We start from the raw sequence: 23,185 nt of genomic DNA, 5'->3' as shown, positions 1-23,185 counted from the left end.
CTCAAGAATCAGGGTCATTTGATATAGTTAAGCTGAATTCTAAGTTTAATGCAGCAAGTTCTAACTCCCACTTTGTCTTGGGATTCTCTCTCTTCCTGACACAATCAATGGGAACGCTTTTCACTCTTACAGTCAGAACCGTCTTTCTTTTACCCTTCTGACCAGATGTTACAAGCAGTTAAGAAATTACTAAGTATGCCAGAGTAATAGAACAAAAGCTAAAAAGCCAGGAATAAAAACACCAACTTTGCTATGCATAGGAGAAAGGAAGACCCAGTCATACTAAACGACACATCGCCCTGTGCATCATTTCTGCAGTTTTGCTTCTATATTCACTCAACATTTTATTTATTTATCTATTTATTTATTATTTATTGCAGAGTTGTGGGGAGGGTTAACACGAGATCTCATATAATCCAGAGTGACCTCAAGATTGCTATGTAGTCGAGAATGACCTTGAAATCATGAATCTCCAGCTTCTAACCTCCCAAGTGCTGGGATTATATATGTGTAAGACCACACCCAACTCAACTCCTGCTCAACGGGTATTTATTGAGTTCTTCTTAAGTCATAGGAAGAGCTGAATTCTTTTGTTGTTTTTAATGGCAATACAGTGACATGATTCCAAAGAAGACAAATCTCTGACATGGAGATCATGTTCAGTTTTACACTGCATTTTGTCTGACTCAAAGAAATGATAACACAACAGACCTTTAGCCATCTTTAAAAGCACTGAGAAAGAGAGAGATAATTCTAGGAAGACAGATGGTCACTGTCCTCCTTTAACAGCTGTGTATACTTCTCACTGTCCCTGTTTTTTGCTCTGGTTTTCTTGTATTTATTCTTCCTGCTTTCCTTAACTGTACATAATAAAACACTGTGATGCATATTATTTACTGAATTATGTTCCTGTTTACAATATGAAAACCAGACCAACTGCACATTTCATCTTTGCAGCTGAAACATGCAATAAATAAATAAATTTTAGAAAAGCTTGTTTTGAGGGACCTGGGAGGGTAGGTTTACAGTCCTTGAAATTTTTTATCATTATTATCCACACATATATCAGTACACTGAAATTCTGTGTTGGCAAGAATAAATGCTACATTTAAAAAAGTAACAGTGTATATTACGAATCTATACACACACACACACACACACACACACACACAAATACCATCAAATTACATAGGGCATATATATAAAAGAGAAAGATATATTTCATGGAAAAAGTAAATTCAACCTATCCAAATAATCATTTCAATAAAAAGAAAGGAATGCATTCCAAGTAAAAGTTATCACTTTTTATATACCAAAAATAAGGATGTTTCCCACTTTTAAGACCAGCCTTTAAGCAGAGTTTGTCAGGAATTTTTTTATAACTCTCACTTTACAATTTCTTCAGTGAATTCTATGAACTGTAAACTACTCACCAATTTCCCAGAATTAAATAACTTCCTAAAAACTCTATGTAATCCCACCACATAAGAATAGCACAGTAACTTTTCTTCACCACACACATAAGAACTATAGTTAATAATTATAACTTATTCTTTATTTGTTATCTTTCTACAGAAATGATCAACAGCCTGACCAGGAAATTGTACACATTGTAAATACAAGTTTAGCAGACTACTGATTAGACTGTTGCGGTTCAAGTACTTCTAGAACATGATATCACGTATCAAGTCATCAATTCCAAAACAATATTTATTGACAAAAAAGTACAAAGAAGTGTACAAATGCACATTCTATCCCCACATGGTCCATCTATCTAACTCCCTTTTAGTCTAGGACATGGTCTTTTGGAGATATAAGGATGGATAAAATATTCCTCCTGCTTCCTAATAACCCAATAATAAACCAGCATGTACTTAAGTTACATAGTCCATGTCATCATGAATTGTATCTCATGAGTTATCAAGAAAAAGTCTTCTCTTTTGATACACCACATGTCTAAAGTGAACAAAATACTTCAGTGTCAACATCCATAAACCATGGCTAGACACAAGTAATATCACATCTCTAACGTTTGCTCAGAAGTAACAGTTCACAGGTGATAAAAATGACATGTACAAGTCATATACTAACACACTTTAAGAGAGCAAAAGCCTCTTGCTAGTTAAACTAGACTGAGGTCACTGGAGAAATCAACTGTTAGTTGTGCTTTTTATACTGGATTTAAAATCAAAGCCCCTAACTTTATTGCTTTTACTTCAGTTTCTCCAAGGATGTTTCTTGTGCAATTTATTTCATCCAACATACTTAGGTTGGTTCCATTATGTCTCTAACAAGCCTAACATATAACATAGTCTTCCAATCCTGGTAAGTGCCAGTACTTTTAGTTTCTCTCACATTCTCCTTAAAATACCAATACAGATGGAGAGAGTCAGGAAATCATCATGGTTAATAAATAGTGCCTAGTTGCTCTTCTACTATGACCACTCAGGACAGGACATGTGGTTTTGTTGGTTCATGTCTGTAATCCCCTTGTGTGGAATCTATTAGATTTATGTTTCTGAGTGGTATATTCTAGCCTTTTAGTTTGTGCAGGGAGCCAGGTTAGAATTTAACACTACACTGTACGTCTTACCTAGAACTACTTTCATAAAGAACATGAGTTCAGTGTTAGACTAACATGGGGATGAGGGACCAGTGACACATTTTAGAAGAGCTGGAAAATTCAGATGACCATTCACTAAACATAAAATCATCATTCCACAAAGATTTTATTCACATTAAACTTGCACAGTAGCAAAAAATAAAATAAAAGTTAAAAAATCAAAACATAAAACTAAGCCACATTATTAAAGAACAATATACAATAGAGATTTGAACTTCTCAATGGCATTAGAAGGTATATCCATAAATAACATTTACAATTCTAGTGTTAGATCTTCCAAGGTGTCTAAAGCTTCACAGTGCTAGAAATGACTTCTATCAGAACACATGCAAAAATGTGCAACATAATGATCCATATTAATGACACAAAACAGCAGGCCAGTTCTTTATCATTCCAGCATGGCCATGCCTCTCTATGTTCTAAAAACAAACAACCCCCCAAATCCAGGTCCCATTCATTCTTCAAATATGCCTTTTGTCACTCTGCTTTATTATATTCAAACAGTCACTGTTAGTGCTCTTCACCACGACTTTCAGGTTGACGTCACTCCCTGCCTGCTGGCTGTCAGGACTGGGGGACGCCCCTCTCCCAGACTCACCTTCTTCCGGATGTCTTCATCGTTTGCTCCAAGAGAGGCATAGAGCTTGAATGCAGCCTGGCGGAGCTCATGGGCATGTTTTAAGTCGTGATCAAGCTACAGGAAGTAGGGAAGGGATAAATTCCAAATTAGTCCTTAAGTTACATTTTAATAAAATAGAACATTATAATACAATAATAAAAATAAAGCAAAATAACTGAGTTTCAGGTAAAGTAGCAACTATTAACATTAGTACTGTCACTAAATGAATTTTCTAGTTACTTCTGGGCTCTGGTCACGACTGAAATTTTGCTGTGTCTATGTCAGTGTGACTTGAAATGCAGTTTACCTCTGTCTAAAAGTGACTACTCTAACTTTTGGCATTGATATATGAAAAAAAGTGCATGTTGGACTCTTAGAATTCAGTACTTCCAGATGGCAGTGGCAGTGGCAGAGGCGCACAAAGAGAGGGCACATCTAGACTTGCAGTCTCCAGCTGCAAGCTATACAAACTGAATTCTATTACATCAAATCCTGGCATTTAAAAAACTTTTAGAAATAGGGAGTCCTCTGTGAAAAACCTCAGCCAACAATCACTACCTACTAAATTATGTCCAGAGTTTTTAAAGAAATTATTAAAATTAACTGTTGGTATAAGATAATTACGGCTATGGCTAAATAAACATAAACGGCACTGTTAGTAATCCTCCCATAAATCTGTTTCCTAACAAACTACCATAAAATTAAAATAGAGACATTTTCTCAGGATCCTTAACTATGAATTGTAACTACACAAGGTGTATCACTAACATTTTAAACTAAAAGTCATAATGTAATGGGCTAAAGGAGCACCTCCTAAAGGAATTATCTTGGGAAAGTCAACTCTTACTTAGTTGGCAGGTATTGTTAAGAGCACTATCATACCCTCTTCTGAGACCTCTAACTGAATCAGCTACAGCCCAGACAGTGGGTCAGCTTTGCCACTACACTTTGTAAGTTAGCTGCCACTGGTTAAGGATTCAGGATAACCAAATGTTCCATAAACACAAGGTAAGCAGTATCTACTTGGGGCAGCCATGAAGACACTCATCAGAATAGCTCCAAAAGTGCCAACCCTGACAGCTTGAGGAAGGGCTCTGCAATGAAAACACTCACTTAGCTCTGAGTTCAGGAGCATTGGACCCTACAAATCTTAACCACATGCCAGCATAACTTATACCATACAACACAAATTTGGACTGAAATCACCCACTTATTATTAACTTATTATTATTATTATTATTATTATTATTATTATTATTATTGACATGATAATTTCTCCCCATAGGTCTAATATCTATACTTTTGTAGTTAAGACATTTTTGGATAATCCAACACCAAAATTAAAGATTACAAATCATATTTTCACTCATGTTTATCATTTGGAGATCATTTAAAAATTATTCTGCTTTTATGATAAAAGAATTGAAATGGAAAAACAATTCAATTCTGAAGAGAAAGGAATAATCTTCCACACACGAGTTAAGTACATCATGAGTGCTTACATAAACTTTTTAGGATAGTTTCCTGAGGCATGCTCATTTTCTCCTTGCCTTGCTTTGGAGAAAAGCTCAGGCTGTTCAGGAGACCAGGGTCAGGACTCACTTGCATACTTCTTATTGGTGAGACATCTTGTCAGTGTGAGCAAATGTCCCAGGGAAATAGATGAGGCACTGCACCCATCACTTTTACTAAGAAAAGAACTCTACCAAGGACAAGTAGACGCATAACTACTTATCTTGTTGCCTGTTTTGAGCTAGGATGTTTTATTATGTAGCACAATTTAGCATCAAACTCACTGTCCTCCTGCCTCAGCCTCCCAAGAGTCAGAATTACAGACATGTGTCATCACACCTGGCTTCCAACCCAAACTTTACTTCATTTATTTATTATTTATTCGTTGGTTGGTTGGTTGGTTTTTTTTGAGACAGGTTTTCCCTTTGTAGCTTTGGAGCCAGTCCAGTCTGTAGATCAGGCTGGCCTCGAACTCACAGAGATCCACCGGCCTCTGCCTCCCAAGTGCTGGGACTAAAGGTGTGCATCATCACTGCCTGGCCTGGCCCCAATTTTAAAACAGAAGACAGTGCATGTGACTAATGGTAGCACCCTGTCACCTCAGGCCTTTCTAGACAGTGAAAAGACACAGCCATCATTCATTTCCAACATTCGCCTGCCAGACGAGAGGATTCAGAATCAGTGTGTGAAAGGTGAAGAGAGCAGCCATTCTTGGGACCATGGTCACATTCATACACCGGTCCTGACCACAAGCGAAAGTCATTATGCTACTATCCTATCTGCCATGACCTCCTTAAATAAAGTTATGTTAATAAATTCTCTTAGCAAAATAGATTTGGCAAACAGGATGAGAGGCAAAAAGTCAAAGAAATACCAAACTCCAAGGAACGTTATTTTCAGAAAAAATAAACATGGCTTGGTTCTTGCTGGTCCAAACTGAGGTTAAACGGTATTATAGCATTTAACCTCAGGCCAAAAGAACAGTGTGAAACCAAATGGAGAAAGACAGGAAAAGGGAGAAGAAAAGATTGTGGTGGACAGTGAACTGAGATCAACCAGGTGAAATTAAGAAAAATATCACCCTTGACCTTAAAAAGAAGAAGAAGAAGAAGAAGAAGAAGAAGAAGAAGAAGAAGAAGAAGAAGAAGAAGAAGAAGAAGAAGAAGAAGAAGAAGAAAGAAAGAAGCAAGCACCAGAGACGATTCTGTGACCCTGAACTGAATTAGATACAGATATAATGTGTCAACACTCAATGTAGGGACCCTACTATTTTGGAGGTTTAGTTAAGGGAGCCAAGAATGTAATTTTCTTCTTGCTTTGGTGTTTAGCAAAAAAAAAAAAAAAAAAAAAAAAAAAAAAGTCCTGATAATAAACATTAAACAAGCTAGATTTTAAAACCTCACAAACTATTATCTATGTTAACAAAGATAAAGATCCCTTTACTTAAATGGGCTCTCAGATGAAATATCAATTGTTTCACAGCTGTGCACAATAAGAACACTTTAAAAACTCAGAAGAACATACCCTTTTAATGTCAGTGATGGCACTCACTGAGCTGGGATACTTGAAATAGTCAGCAAGCATGGCAATGAGGTGATCGGTTATGCTAGCGATTCTCTGTAGCTCAACATCTGGCTCAATCAGATAGGCGAGTGTCTCAGCTCCTTCAACTCTCTCCTCTAGTAATCTTTCCTTACTGCACATTCGAACCAGACAAGGCAAAGTCTGAAAACAGGGAGATCAATTATTTGTTTTTTGGTAAAGGCAAAAGCTTGATGAAAAACATTTGATAACTAAACCTAATCCAATGGTATTGGTTGGAAGTCATGTTTCTATGATACATTTCCTCAGCTGGTTTTTAGAAGTAAAAAAGTTTAAATGCAAAAACAAGCAAAATCCAGAAGATTGTTTGTTCTAGCATGCTAAACTCTTAATTATGTTAACAGAAACTCTAACTTGCTTTGAAATTTTATTGGAGAACCTTAGAAAAGATATTTGAGAACTCTTGACAGATCAAACCATGTCAACAGTCTATCTATCCTGCCTATGTGCTCACCCTAAAAGAGAGCTGGCAGTTTAATCAGCAAAATTTCCTTAGTAATATGGTTGGGATCACATTTATTTACTCACTTATTTTTAGGAATTAATATCTATCTACAGTTACAAAAGCTAAATATAGCTTAAATTTTTTTTTTACCCCTCTCAGAGTCCACCAGCTCTAAAATTTAGTGGACCATATCAATAACCATTGTTAAGTTTTCTCAATACCATGCTGGAATGAGTGTGATATACACTCGTTCAATTTTACTTCTGAGGTGCTTCAACCACCTTGACACTGGTCTTATAACATCTCTATATTAGGCTCTCAAACTACCCCGTGTGTCTATTATCTCTAAGGCTGATGCAAAGTAGACACTGAAGTGTGGATACTTAGAGGAAGTCACTTTGACTACCACAGTCAACTGTGCTTCACTGTTTTCTAGATTCCTGTTCATTTCCCCTCCAAACTTGGTAAACCTATGAATTTTATTGAGGTTACTGACAGGGGCATAAATGCTTCAAAGAGAGCTACATCATCCTGTTCTAAGTTTTGCCACAGAATCAGAACATTGTTAATTCCTACTGTTTCTTATTAGGCTAGTTCAGGCTTTACAACTCAACTCCAGGCTTCTGAGGGGAAGGTTTTCCTATTCTTTCCTAGTTTATTCTTTTCCTAACATTCCTAATTACTAATATTTATCAATATTATAAATTCATGGGTTATCAATGCTCCCACCTGAAGCATCTGAAAACAATACAATGATAAAGAATGTAAGTGTTAAAGAAATAAATAAGCCAGTCATTTCTAAGAAAGCCCTTAGTAGTCTTATTTACTCAGGGGGTTCTTAAGTCTTTTGCCAAATATTAATGCAACCTAGTCACTAATTTATCCACTTATGCATTATTTCTTGGTGCTTTGTTTGTTCAGACAGGATTTCACTATGTAATTCAGACTGGCCTCAAGCTTGTAACCCACCTGACTCATTCTTTTTTTTTTCTTTCAGACAGGGTTTTCCCTGTGTAGTCCTTGCTGCTCTGAAACTTGCTCTGTAAACCAGGCTGGTCTTGAACTCACAGAGATCTGCCTGTCTCTGCCTCCTAAGTGCTGGATTAAAGGCATGCGCTATCACTGCCTGGCTTAAACTTAAATGTTCTTAATGATCATTTAGTTTTGGACTCATCTTTTCAACAATGGCAATACATTTGTTTTGTTCTTTAAAGCAAGTAAGACGCTGGAATGTGTTTAATACATGGCTAGGCTCACAACACTTCTGTGAAATAGCTAAGTGAGAATTATTGCCTTCAGTTTCATATGCAGGAATTGAAGAGAGTAAGGAATTTCAAGCTAGTCAGAAGCTCTTGGTGTACGGACATGGAACACAGATGGTAGCTGCTTTCTGCTATTTACTCTCTTATTTTATTTCTAGCTGTGAGGGTGAGGTATGTCTTTATCTGTGTAATTGGCAAACAGTACTAAATTTCATTGGAATTTTACATATTTTTACAATTTTATACTCTTATCATAAAAGAAAGGTTGTAACAATAAAAGAATTATTTTATTGTGGTATTCATGTACATCTAAACCCAATTTTAGACTAAAAGGCATCCCACAGAAAAGCATCATCATGTCTGATGTTATTTTATGCAGTGCACTCATACCATAAGGCCAAGTGTGCAAAAAGAAACAAGAATAGCAACATTCACACTCAACATTCTTAGAGAAGTAATTGGCTTACTTTTAATACAATACAGCTGTCATCTGTCCGAATTGCTCCAGCTCTGCACATATAAGTTAAACTGGAATAAAATGACACAAATTATTTTTGAGGTTTAAAATGTTAAAGAAATACTATTTGCCTTTAAGAGTTTATAAAACAAACAAACAAAAACAAACCCATACACTATTACTTAAGTGACAAGATTCTGACATTCCTTATCTGAAATTCAGTTAGCTCTAAAATAAACTAACATAATTATATAAACAGTAGGCTAGCTCTAAAACAAAAACAAACAAGACTTCAAAATAAATGCCCCCAGAGTAGGCTGAGTAGCGGCATGTTTGAAGCTGGTGTTGTACATAAAGTGGGTTCTTTTATCTCTATACTTCTCTCGCTTTTTTTTTTATACTTCTAATGCTTAAAAATTTCTCTAACAAAAAAGAAAGAGATGTTAAAACACACTGTTAAAAGGTTAGGGGTCTTATGCAGTCCAAGTCCACCAGCAGTGGAATATCACAGACGACAGGGCAGCTAGCTCTCCATCAGAAATGAGAATCTGGAGGTCCCAACAGCAGCTCTATGGATTGGTCAGTGATTCAAGTCTACAGAGAAATAATTTACTCAATAATTGTATCTAGCCTTGAATGAAAATAAATATAATAAAAGAAAAACTCAAAAACAAATCCAACAAAATGGACCAATGATATGGCTCAGCAGGGAAAGGTACTTGCAGGCAAGCCTGATACCCCGAGTTCCATCCTGGGAACCCACAGGGTCACACGAGGAGAGCCAGCTCTCACAAATTGTCCTCTGACCTCCACATGTACTCAGTGGTACACATACATACATGTACACACACAATAAATAAATAGATGTGATTTTAAAAATTAAAAAAAAAGCCGGGCAGTGGTGGCGCACGCCTTTAATCCCAGCACTCGGGAGGCAGAGGCAGGCGGATCTCTGTGAGTTCGAGACCAGCCTGGTCTACAGAGCTAGTTCCAGGACAGGCTCCAAAGCCACAGAGAAACCCTGTCTCGAAAAACCAAAAAAAAAAAAATAAAAAATAGTGAACTCTTCTGAGTTTGAGTCCCTCAGGAAGCTGGGACAGGGACAAAAACACATCAAATCAACAGAATTATTTTATTTAAATTCTAAAGGGCTGGAATTTTTGTGGTAATGTCATACTGTCAGGTTTATTATGTTTTTCATTTTTAAAAAACTATTTAAATATTGTTAATTTATTTAACAAAATTATTTTAACATATTGTTAAATTATTAACAAAAGACAAATACGTAGTTTGAATTTAAGATCAAAACCAAGCAAAGAAATAGTACAAAAGTCTAAGTTTTCTATTAGAATTAAACACTTAGCACAGAACTCTGCACACTCATGTTCAACATAGTATTCACCAACACTGATGTCTCTTTATCTGTCTTCCTAGCTGAGTATCTACCTGACCTAATTCTGTTCTTTCACACTAAAGACAAGAAGAACATATGAGGATTTAATAATTTTCTGTAAACAATTTCAGAGTTCAGTCTTATTACTCATAACAGGTATTTAAAAAAAATGTCCAGTTTAGAAACATATAAGACAGTCCAGTGAATTTCAAGTTTCAAAACAAGGTGGTGATATGAAGTGAGCAGATTATGCTAGTACACTGATATTCCAGTGTTAGCAGATTTTCCTCCCATGCTGTTCTGACTTTTACCATTTTGCTGACGTGAGTTGCATCTCAATAGGCTTATCCCTCTGTAACATCTTCACGAATATCTGTGGTAACAATTCCCCATCAACCAAAACTGGAAACAAAACAAAAGACAAAGAGTAAGAAAGTCCTCTAAATCTGAGAAGTTCAGAAATTAAATCACATAGGTGTCACCAAAAGTTCCAGCCTACCATTTACCAGGGTCATCGATACCTGGGGATTTTCAAAAGCTAAAACTGAGAAGCATTTCAGTGCTTGCATTCGAACCTATAAAGACAAATGAAGAAACAAAAAATTAAGTTTTGAAATATGATTTTTAAGAATCTAAACTTCTCTTCTGAATAATTATTTCATTCTACTTAAATAATGAGTAGACTGAACTATAACCCAGAGCACTCAAAGGCTTAAGTTCATTCATTAGGACTGTGGGGGAAAAAAAACGGCACCATAGAAATAATAATAATACCTGCATACCCAAAGACTATAGCAGAAGTCAAATCATTTTTGAAATAGAAAAGGAGAAAGTGAAAAAGTAGCAGGTCAAATTGTGAGAAAAATATCTAATCAACTCTAAAAGCATTATAGAAAAAGGAAGTTTTATAAGGCACAAAGAGGAAGCTCATTAATAATTACCAGGTGCCTTTCAGGTGGGCATGTATGTTTCTGTTCTGAGGACTGAAGCAAAGACTTCTGGGGGTTTCTTGTTTTGTTTTGTTAGTATTCTTATAAATGTGTGAGATGGAATTGGGGCTTAAAACAAAAAGCAATGTTAGAGTAAAAGTTCGAGAAGGAGAAGCTAGAGCCTATGTTGACATCGGCGGCTCCTCAGCAGAGTATTCACCAGATGACCAACACATCCTCACCCTGAGCCTGACCCTTAGGAGGTCCACAGGCTCTAGCAGGGCAGGAATGGGGCGACCCTGCCCTCCCCTGGGAATGCTCTGCAGGGTTGGCATGTGCCCTCAAGTGGAGCCTACAGGATGCTAACGACAGCATATTATTCAGACACTTGCTTCCTCACAAACTCCTAAGTTTTAAAATTTGCTATGGTCAATAAACCTAGTTTAGAAAAGACAGAAAACTGAAAACTGGGGAACTAATGGAGCTGGAGGATGGCAGAAACGAGTGACTGCCTAAAAAAACCGTTGGTCTTTCTTCTGTTCTTTAGAAAAGTCCATGTGGAATACCACAAGGGGCATGTGGCTGGCCATTAACAAGACAACCACCAGCACCTCTACAACTGCTTTGTTTGTTTTTTGGGTTCTTCTGTTTATTTGTTTGAGACAGGGTTTCTCTCTCTGTAGCCCTGGCTATCCTGGAACTTGCTCTGTAGATCAGGATGCCCTTAATTCAGAGATTTACCTGTTTCTGCCTTCCAGGTGTTGGGACTAAAGGTGTGTACTGCTAGGCTGGAAAGATGGCTCACTGGTTAAGAGTACTGGTTGCAGCCGAACTGGGAAGGACCAAGCATGGGACCAAATTGGTCCCTTTGAGTATGGTTGACAGTTGCATGGCTGGAGAAGACTGAGGGGCCACTGGCAGTGGCACCAGGATTTATCCCTACTGCATCTAATAGCTTTTTGGGAACCTATTCTCTTTGGATGGATGCCTTGCTCAGCCTGGATATAGTGAGGAAGGCCTTGGACCTTCCTTCCACAGGGCAGTGTGCCTTGCCCTCTCTGAGGATTGGATGGGTATGTGGAGGGAGTGGGGGGAGGGAAGGGAGCAGGAACTTGGATTAGTATGTATAGTGAAAAAGGATAGTTTGTTTTCTTTAAAAAACACACACACACACATAAATAAATAAGAGCACTGGCTGCTCATCCTGAGTTCAGCTCCCAACAACAAATACATGGGAGCTCACTGACTATCATCTATAATGAGATCTGGCGCCCTCTTCTGGTGTGTAGACAGAACACTGTACACATAATAAATAAAAATACTATTTTATTTATAAATAATTTATTTAAAATAGTATTTTTATTTATTCTTTGAAGTTTTCATACATGTATATAATGTATTTGATCATATCTACTTCCTGCTACATTTTCTTGGTAACTGATTGAAGGAAAACTCACTTTTCTGTACGAATGTGGGCAATTAGTTGGTTGCCTATGCCCCAGTGCATGGCCCTACACCCATCTGCACATGGTCGGAACTGACTGGATCAGAGAAGCCATGATGATGATATTATATCATCATCATCACAGAGGGCATGAGGTTGGGAGGAAGCCAGGGTAGTGAGTCCCACAGACAGTTGGAGGGAGGTATTAAGTGTTTCTGGATGTCCAAGTTCTGACCGTCTCTATACGACACATGGCAGAGGAAATGGCTTTAGTACATAGCTCCATAACCTGTTTTGGCTAGTTCTGAGCTGGTGTCTTATCGTTCCTATACTGTAACTTTCACCATGACCAATAACCATATGGTGGATGCCTGAGGTAGAGCCTTACCAGAAAGGAAATGAAGGACAAAAGGGCAGATGCAAAAATTAGTGCTTCTCCGTTCTGGCTTATTTAGTTTTAACAAGACACAGGACAGTATCCCACGATTTCTACAGCCTGATACATAAGCAACCGTGAACGGCTAAAGTTTTGACTTAATGTTTAATAATGGATTATAATGCTGCCATCTCTATATAAAAGACAATAAAGAAAATAATTAAGCCTGAAAACTTTTGACATCTTAACTCAAAACACAAAACAGAATACATTCTTATAGTGATATTTTCATTTGTATTTTAACAAATAAAGCTTGCCTAAAGAACAGAACACAAAGCAGCCACACTAGTCAGCCATACAGGCCAGGCTGTGGTGGCATACACCTTTAATCCCAGTGGCCATACTAGTTAGCTATAGAGGCTGGGCGGTGGTAGTGCATGCCTTTAATCCCAGCACTAGAGAGGAATATTAGGGGAACATGAGGGGGAATGAGAGAGGAACTCACTCCTCTTTCAGTCTGAAGATTTCAAAGAGGTAAGAGCTTTCTAGTGGCTCGGCTGCTTTGCTTTTTTGATCTTCAGGCTTAACCCCAATACCTGTCTCTGGTTTTTATTAATTGTGCTACACATTCTAAATGTTGATATATATGTAGGCATATACTGCAGGTTTGAGTTTGTGTAGCTAGAGAAAGATTCCAAATATAAAACCCAAAGTCTCCCCAGCAAGTTAGCTACTGCTCCTGCACACTTGAAGGCATCACCTTGAGCAGCGGGTTTAGCACTGTAAACTGATCAGAGAGACCTGAAATACTATTTCACAAATGAAAATCCACAACTCATGGCATAAAATGTTCTAAAAAAAATAAAGAAGGACAATGTTTTTCCAATAGAAGAACATACTATAGTAACATGTGCCCTGTACCACTCTACCGATGGAACACAGTGCCCGGTACGACTGATGGAAGATAACATCCTGTATGGGTGGATGGAAATCTACTGATCACAGTTAGAAGCAATAAAATATGTAGGTGTCTTTCTTTTAATGAAGATGAAGATAAAATCTGACATAACTTTTTTCATCTTACTTTGTAAGAGGGTGAGGTTAGTAGGTGAGCAATGTTCTGAACTGCCCCATGGTTAAACAAAATTGTTTGATGATCTGGTCCCTGCAAGAAAAGAGAATAGAGTAACACATTAACAAAAATCATGCTTCTGAAAGTAAACTATGCTTTTTACAGCATAGATTTCATAGTTGCCCCATGCTTGAACAAACTCAAACCCCAAAGCAAGACAGACAGACCTTAGTACATAAAGTGCTGCCACAACTCCACCATGACATGTCTACATCTCCCTCTTTACTTCTGAAGAATAAAGAAGGGAAAAAGAATCTAGCTCAGTAGTTCAACCTTCCTAAAGCAGCAACCCTTGAATACAGTTTCTCATGTTGTGGTGACCCCCCCCAACCAATTTATTTATTGATACTTTATAATAGTGCTATGGTTACAAATTATAATGTAAATATGTGATATGCAATCACTCCCAAAAGGGGCCGGAGTTGCAATCCACAGGTTGAGAATCACAATTTAGGAGGATGAGCTACAATAGTGGATGTATGCTTATGTAGAAACTTAGGTGACAAAGATAAATTCCCAGAGTACAAGGGCACAGTGTACTTATTATCAGCTATCCACCAGTAATGGTGCAAAGCATCCTTTATAACTGCTTGACAACATCCTCAAGGCATAGGTTTTAAGTACATTTTCCTTTCTCCCCGCTCACTTACACACCTGTAGATAAAATTATGGGCACTACTCACTGAGGACTCACTGTGTGACAGGCACTGCTCTAAATGTTTTCATTTAACTGTCTGGTTTGAAATAACTTATTTATTATAAACATGATGGTGGAGATTATTATGGGGGAGCCAAGTAAAAAAACAGGTCTCCTATAAATTTCTCTCATTTTAAATCTCATGAAACTGAAAAGCTTCTATACAGCAAAGGAAACTGAACTATGAGAAAAGGCAGCCATAGATTGAGAGAAAAATCTTTGACAGCTTAGTCAACTGACAGAGGATTAGTGTCTATACTATACAAAGAACTCTAACACTAAGCACTAAGAAATGCTGTCTCAACACTGGTGGAGATTATCTGAATGGCTACAGAGGAAGAGGACTGCCTCAAACGCCTGTACCTCTCTGCTCCTCCTCTACAGCAAGGCTTTCTGTGATGTGAGGACACCTAATTATAGTGTATTCTCTTCTATTCTTTAAGATATTTCTTAAATATGAAGGAAGCTGGGTGTGTGGCCTATAACTATATTCCACTATTCTGGAAGTTAAACAGAAGGATCACTACTAAAAACCAGCCTAGGCTATAAAACAAGACTGTCTTAAGACAGAACAGTCTTCAGGTGTGGGACTGTGCACCTTCAGTCCCAGCACACGGAGGCAGAGGCAAAAGCTTTGAGTATGAGGCCAGCCTGGTCTTCATAGTGTTCTCAGTCAGGGCTATACAGTGAGACCCTATCTCAAAACAAACAACAAAACCCAGAACAGAAAAGAACAAACTGTATATAAACCAATGCAAGTGTATGCTTTATCCCATTTGAACTCAAATGGTAGAATGCTAAATACACTGCTCTAACCCTTTCAATTCTCTTCACAATGCATCTTAGACATATTAGAACATATGTATTTTCTCTTTTGTCCTATGCCACTACTATTAGAAAAATGTTCTATGATTATTAGATTTTCAGTTTCTTGATTTCTCTCTAAGGTCCAAACCATCTCTCAACAGTTGTACTAACAAAAGCTGCATTGACAAATGCCAGGGAACAGATCCAGCACACTGCAATCCTCCGCACAGAATTGCTTCCTATTTGCTGAGGAGCCTTACTTACTTTTTTTTTAATCTCAAGAGATAGCAACAAATAGTTGTTACCAAACAAAGTCTTCCTTCTTTCTAAGCCTCTGCACAGGGTTGTGGAAAGAACTACAAGGAAAGCCAACTGGAGAAGAGAGCTCACCTTGGATTTTTGTCAAGTGTCTCTTTCATCACTGCAAGAATCTAGTGGGTAGGCAGAGAGGCGACACCCACCAGGCGGTGATTACATAAGCCCTTTCAGACTTAAACACCAAAGAAATCTCAGAAATCTGAGATACTGCTTACCAAGCAGCAACAATTTAGAAATTAGAATTTAACAACTATCATCACTTTTTCTTTTTTGTACCTTCATAACTCAGCAACATTCCAGCATGTAATTATGACTAGTTTATAACACAGTGCTTTATAGTAATCTTTTTCTGTCTTGTTCCTCAAAGCATATGAACTGACTTAATGCTGATACTAATCTATTGGTTAAGTCCTATTCCACTTAATTTTAGCTAAGTGGGCCCCATGAATGAGTCTTAAAATTCTATTATAGATTTTATTTATTTGGACCTATATGCAAAAAAGGAACATGGAAGCAAAACATTTTTGTAATTAAGGGCAATATAAAGACCATTTGGACAACTGTTTTCAAAGATACATAAGGATACTGTGTATTTGTGAAGCTGATCTTACATTTTGAGTCATTACTGTTGTCATGAGCTCATACTGTTCCTTGAGGTTTAGTTAGATCTCAGAATACTTAAATGTGATCATTTAATAAGAATATTAAACTATCAGGCAAAAAAAAAGAAAAAAAGATTAGCAAAGGTGTTTCTTTCTCTGATAGAATTGTTTCTTAGCTGTGGTTGGAGGGTGGCTGGAATGAATCTCCCCTGTAAAGGAGCAGTGATATAATGGCTCCTTCCTCTGGGATAGTGGCTGAGATAGCACTGAGGAATTTCAGGTGCTGAGAAACTTCTGGTGCAAACCGCAAAAACTGCTTACAGGGATGGGTCTAAAACATCATTCTATTGTTATTAATACTTACATCTTGTGTGTTTGAACCCACTGTTAGCAAATAAATTTTAACAAAGTTTCATCTATGAGTTGGCCTACATACTGTCAAAACAAACAAGATGAGAAATCTATAGGATTGTTTGATACTTCCCTCCAAAATCTTATATTTTAGGCTCTGATAATCAGTTAGGGATTGGATGGAGTTTAAAATAATTAGATTAGAATGTAGATGCCATTCCTTAAGCAGGTGAACTAATTTTATTTGGTAAGATAATGCTAAACAGCACAGAGAGCGACCCTCCTGCTGGGAGGTGCTCCTATTTACTCCCTCCTTCCCGAGGCCGACAGCTCCTCACCTGGCATCTGTGTTACACATGGTAGGAAGATGGGTAATGGATCACCAGAACATGTACAGGAATACACACAAGTTTACAGTGAGAACATTTACTCTAGTTCTTACTTTGCAACAGTGTGAGAAGATCTGGCAGATATACTCCTGGGTGTAGCGGGACCTGCTCAGCAGTGCCATGAGATGTGGAATCACCGTGGCATCCTGGATGGAAGGGAAGGGGCAGACAGCAAAAAAGAACTTAGGTGTTAAGCATATGTGACAAAGTCTTTCTACAAGAAAGTACATATCAAAGCTTCTTATCTTAATGGTATTAAATAAAGTCTCCTTAAGGACCAGTAAAACAAAAGTGTCATGGCCATCAGAACTATTCAAGCAGGGGTTAAGGATATTTTCATATTCATCCTTGAAAATAAAATACAAAAGAAGGAACTTAATTTCTCTCCTGTAAGTAACCAATGTTCTTGCTATAAAACAGCATCATAGCAAAGAGTAGGAAGAAATCGGTTCTGAAACCAAAATGTGAAGAGGTGATTTATTAACACAGATAATGTTAAATGGCTTATACAGAAGAAGTGTTGGACAAAATAAATCTGTCATTTGGGGTCTTGTGATGTTATGGTAAGGACCTCTAACAGTTATTACGAGTTAGCTATTTTCAATGTACCCAAGATAGGTCACTTCAAATGATTATTCTACATCTCACATAAAGCCCACTACTGGGCAGGAGAGATGGCTCCGTGGGTAAAGTGCCTGCAGCGCAAGTTGCCATGCAAGCAGGAGGATCAGAGTTCAGATTCCCAGTACCCACGTAGGCATGGCATCCACCAGTAATCCCCGTTTAAGGACAGATAGTGTAATCTCCAAAACAGGCCAGCTAGCTCAATGTATGGGCTCTGGGTTCAATTTATGGCCTCATATGTGCAAAAACACCAATACAAATACAAACACACACACACACACTCATGCCCATATACATGCAAGCACACACACATGAACTCCACAGGCTAAAACAGACACATATAAAAATAGTTTAAAAGCCTGCTAGCTTATTTATTGTTGACACATGGTGGCAAAGGAAAAGAGAATCCTGCTTTAAAGCTTTCCAAGACTCCTTTTATTTGTAATGCAAAGGGAATCACAAAATGAAAGGGTATTTTTACACTGAACCAGATTAAAAAAAAGGAAAGTTGGCTCAAGCTTTCTAGAAAAAGTGGACCACATTCCTGAACCATATTCATGGACAAATGTGCACACAAATTTCCAAAGGATGTTCTCCATAACGGATTCTGATTCTGTAAGCCTGGAGGAGGGACGTAAGAGGCTGCAACCTAACTAATTTCTCAAAGAAATTATGCTACTCTACAGACAAAACCAGAAGGTGAGGAAGAAAGAACACCCAAGATATAGTCGGGCTAAGTAGGGAAACAGGCTGTAATTTCCCTAAAAGTAGAATTTTAGCCCATGACCAACACTCTTAGTATGATCCATTGTGTTGTTGTGAGTAGATAAGAACAAAATAAAAAAAACTTAAAACCTCAAAATAGCCAGAATAGCCCAGAGGCTGAGAATGAGCAGATGGAAGAGATGCTGAGCAGGAGGCAGATTCCAAAACTCTGCTCACTTCTAACCTGCTTCTCCCTCTTTCCTTTCTTCTACTGCTCTGATTCCCCAATGTCGTCCAACAATCCCCAATCCATTTCCTCATATGTGTTCCTCTCTGCCAACTGAATTTCTGTACTGTAGTTCACAGATGATAAAGAAAGTTACATAACTGCCTCTGTTACTTGTTCAATAAATAGGATTCCAAAGTAGAAACCCTACCCTTCCTCACTGGACTGGCGTCTATTTAATGCCTGAGCAGTTCTGACAGCTGACCTCTACATGATCCAGCAGCTAAACACACTGAACAGCTCTGCTGCTGCCCACACCACACCCCACTGCTGCCTGACATTTAACACTTTTGAATTCTCTATTGTCTCTATAATAGAAAATCTCCAAGGCATAAAATCAAAATGTTTCATAATTTAGAAAAACATTCTCCTTTAATTTACATTTAATCAACACAGACATGAGCCTTTAAAAACATCATGCAATCAACAAATAGGACCTCCTGAAATTGAGAAGCTTCTGTAAAGCAAAGGACACAGTCAACAAGACAAAAATGGTAACCTACAGAATGGGAAAAGATCTTTACCAAACACACATCAGAGGTCTGATCTCCAAAATATATAAAGAATTCAAGAAATTGGTAATCGAAAGAACAAATAATCCAATAAAATAAATGGGGTACAGACCTAAACAGAGAACTCTCAACAAATGAATCTAAAATGGACGAAAGACACTTAAGAAAATGTTCAACATCCTTCACTATCAGAGAAATGCAAATCAAAACATCTCTGAGATTCATTCCATCTTACAACTGTCAGAATGGCGAAGATCAAAAATACTGATGACAACTTATGCTGGAGAGGATGTGGGGTAAAAGGAAACACTCCTTCATTGCAGGTGGGAGTGCAAACTGGTACAGCTGCTTTGGAAATCAGTATGGTGATTTCTCAGAAAATTGGGAAATAGCCTTCCTCAAGAGCCAGCAATATTCCTTTTGGATATATACCCAAAGGATGCTCAATCATACCACAAGAACATGTGCTCAACTATGTTCATAGCAGCATTATTTGTAATAGCTAGAAACTGGAAACAACTTTAATGCACTTCGACCTAAGAATGGATAAAGAAAATGTGGTACATTTACACTATGTAATAAGAAATAAATGACATCTTGAAATTTGTTGGCAAATGGATCTAGAAAACATCATATTGAGTGAAGTAACTTAGACCCAGAAAGACAAATATAATACGTACTCACTCATAGGTGGCTTTTAGACATAAAGAAAAAAAAAACCCAGCCTACAATTCACAACCCCAGAGAATCTAGACAACAAAGAGAACTCTAGAGACATACATGGATTCAATCTATAAGGGAAGTAGAAAAGGACAAGATCTCCTGAGTAAATTGGGAGCATGGGGACCATGGGAGAGGGTGGAGAGGAGGGGGAGGAAGGAAGGGGAGTGAATAAAAATATATAGCTCAATAAAAACAACTTAAAAACGAGAGTTCTCAAAGTGTGTAAACTGTCATTTGCTTATGCACAAAGTCAAGAACATTTAACATTCCAAATAAGCAGAAAGTCAAATACTTGCTGATAATTCCACATCTAAAAGTCATAGTGAATTAGGAGACATTAGGCAAATTCAAAATAAATTGACAAAGAAATCAAACTATGACTCAGAAATACCCCAAACTCACTGTATACAATAGCTCCTCTGGAGTGACAGGGCTGGTGAAGATTGTCCGTAGGCATCGGAGGCAAGCTTCAATGAACTTCAGGTCTGGGGATAGTAGTCCTATTAAAAGAAACTACATGTGAGACACATTTTTGTTTTGTTTTGTTTTTTTGAGATAGGGTTTTTCTGTGCAGCCCTGGCAATGCTGGAACTTGCTCTGTAGACCAGGCTGGCCTTGAACTCTGTCTCTTGAGTGCTGGAATAAAAGATGTGCGGCACCACCGCCCAGCATGAGACACATCTTTCACCCAGCATTTAAAGTACTGTAAATATAATATTGGAGAAACTGGTTCTCTACATACCTTGTAGTAAGGCAGGGATAATATGGCAGTCTAGTAGAGACTTGACATTGTTCTCTGTGCCCATTGCAAGACTCCCTAACACCACTGCACATTCAGTTTTCAGCTCTGTGCTTGAGGGTTCTTGTTGAAGCAAATACAACAATCTAAAAAAATAAGGGGGACTTGGTAAAGAAACTGAAAAACAAAGTTAACTAACGTAACAATGCAGTGTGGGAAATATATCCCACATAATAAAAAATATGGTGGACACAAGCAATCAAAAGGCAGAGTTGTAAAGCACACTCTCAACTGATACTTCTACAGCAACCCCTGCACCCAGGGCTCAGGGAACACTGCACAAGAGTAGGCAGAGAGACTGTAACTGTAAGAGCCAGAGGAACAGAGAGGCTCTTGTGAGACTGTTTCCTAGGAATGTCAGATCTACACCATAAGGTCTCACCACATGATGCACTAAACATGGATAACACCAATAGACAAGTTAGCATGGACAGGGAAATCTCACAAGGCTTTAACCTAGATAAAGAAATACAGGCAAGTAAGAAATGCGGAGAACAAGACCAAGTTTTCTTGAAAGAACATGTCAATTGGTTATCCAGTATCAAATGGTCATCCCTGAAAATATATGTGTGTGTTCACGCATGTGTGTTTATGTTTATGCATATATAATGTGTGTGTTATATATAAACATATATGTAACACATATATGTTTATTTATATATATACACACACAAGTAACATACATACTGAATAAGCTGTATTTATATATTTTATATATTTAGGACTACTCACACACACCAACAATTAATAAAAAAGAAAAAGAGAGCAAGAGGGAAGGTTTGGAGAGATAAAGAGAAGGGAGAAATGGTGTAATTATAATCTCAAAAAAGTAATTAAAAATAAAAATATAATTGTCTGAACTTATTTGGATATTTTTGAAAAGTATTTATTTATATCATCTGCTAATTCAATTAAAAAAAAAACAGCAAGAGAGGGGGCTAGAGAGATGGCTCAGAGGTTAAGAGCATTGCCTCCTTTTCCAAAGGTCCTGAGTTCAATTCCCAGCAACCACATGGTGGCTCACAACCATCTATAATGGGGTCTGGTGCCCTCTTCTGGCCTGCAGGCATAAACACAGACAGAATATTGTATACATAATAAATAAATAAATATTTTTTAAAAAAAACAGGAAGAGAAAATAAATCAAAGAAACTTTCTCTTTTTTTTCTTCCCATTTTTTTTTCCAAGACAGAGTTTCTCTGCAGCTTTGGTGCCTGTCCTGGCACTAGCTCTTGTAGACCAGGCTGACCCTGAACTCACAGAGATCCGCCTGTCTTTACCTTGAAACTATCTTATTTTATACAAGATAAATATCTCAGTTTACCAAACTATAAGCCTGAAAGTTGTAAGCAAGTGGTCTCTACAGAAACGGCACCATGCTCCATGGTATCTGCCACTTACTAGTGGGTCAGAATATGACCAATGCCAAGTTCTATTGAATCTTAAATGCAAAATAGAAATGGACCCTGAATTCAGAGCAGTAGTTCTAAGACGACTTCTTACTAATTTTTGTAATGAAAACGTTCAGAGTCCTTGTGAAGTTCTTCATGAATGGAAAGCTTTCTTCTCTTCCTAATTATCCTACTCCAGTTGAGGTCAGCTTGCCAAGGAACTACTCCCCAAATCCTCAACCTCCACCACTTATGACTAGCTTCCTTATTCTATGAACCCTGATGCTCCCTAAACACAGACACACACACACTTGTGTTTATGTGTATATGCTTCCTTAGAGATGACTCTGTATTTTAAAACATTTATTTTAAAAAATGCATTTAAAAAAATAAACAAGAAAGAATATAATAAGTAAGGGGGCATCTTATAATTGAAGAAGTACATTACAAACTTGGCATGAATGGAAGAAAAGTAAGTTAAACATACCTTGGAACAGCTCCTAAAACAATGAGGTTGGCTTTCTGTTTATTGTTTCCAATTACAGCATTTTTCATGTCTCTGAATTCAGAAGAAAAAAAAAAACAAATATGCTGAGACAGCATAGGAAATTATTAAACCAACTCATTCACTTTATCATGCAACATCTTGAATTATGCAAGTCCAGAAGTGAGTGACAAACCCCAACCCCTCACCCTTGCCACCTAGAGTGCTAAAGAGGAGACAGAGTAAGTTGTTAATTGGCTACGGGACTGTACAACAGGAGGCAGCGAGGATGCGAAATCCTTGGTCCTGGTAAAGACTTCCACTAAAAACAGGATGGCTTCTTCTAACATGGGCAACAATCCTTTGAATACAAGAGTGTGTTAGGCCACCTTTAATACAGCTCTGGGAGTAGAAGACAAACCACCAGCCGATGGAACCTACCTAACTTTGTAGTAAGGACCATTCTGTTCCACCTCCCTCTCTTCATTCATATCTGTGTGTGTGTGTGCACATGTGAGTGTGTGTGTAGCATGCGTTTACTTAGGAAACAGGAAGATTCTTAGAATAAAGGAGATGATCATGAGTGGTGGAGGGCAAGGATTTGGGGAATAGTTATTTGATCCTAATGTTTGTGGTAATTCTTCTTTCTCTCTGTCTCTCTGTCTCTCTGTCTCTCTCTCTCTGTCTCTCTCTCTCTGTCTCT

General features: G+C 37.7%; 1 protein-coding gene across 3 annotated transcripts in view; it reads right to left on the bottom strand.

Annotated features, from left to right (window-relative positions):
* Positions 1-23,185, bottom strand: part of Armc8 (armadillo repeat containing 8) — a 93,782-nt gene that overhangs the window by 39,370 nt on the left and 31,227 nt on the right. For all 3 annotated transcript variants that reach the window (XM_005367812.3, XM_026789584.1, XM_026789585.1), the window contains exons 3-12: positions 22,486-22,557; positions 20,551-20,693; positions 20,211-20,308; positions 17,012-17,104; positions 13,747-13,827; positions 10,413-10,488; positions 10,225-10,315; positions 8,531-8,591; positions 6,279-6,479; positions 3,222-3,317 (exon numbers count right to left, since the gene is read on the bottom strand). In XM_005367812.3, coding sequence (XP_005367869.1) covers positions 3,222-3,317; positions 6,279-6,479; positions 8,531-8,591; positions 10,225-10,315; positions 10,413-10,488; positions 13,747-13,827; positions 17,012-17,104; positions 20,211-20,308; positions 20,551-20,693; positions 22,486-22,557 — 1,012 coding nt within the window. The remainder of the gene's footprint in view (positions 1-3,221; positions 3,318-6,278; positions 6,480-8,530; positions 8,592-10,224; positions 10,316-10,412; positions 10,489-13,746; positions 13,828-17,011; positions 17,105-20,210; positions 20,309-20,550; positions 20,694-22,485; positions 22,558-23,185) is intronic.

This window comes from Microtus ochrogaster, unplaced genomic scaffold (genome assembly GCF_000317375.1).
Source record: "Microtus ochrogaster isolate Prairie Vole_2 unplaced genomic scaffold, MicOch1.0 UNK24, whole genome shotgun sequence".
NCBI lineage: Eukaryota > Metazoa > Chordata > Mammalia > Rodentia > Cricetidae > Microtus > Microtus ochrogaster.
Note: the sequence above shows the minus strand (reverse complement) of the source record. Positions and strands in the feature narration are given on the sequence as shown.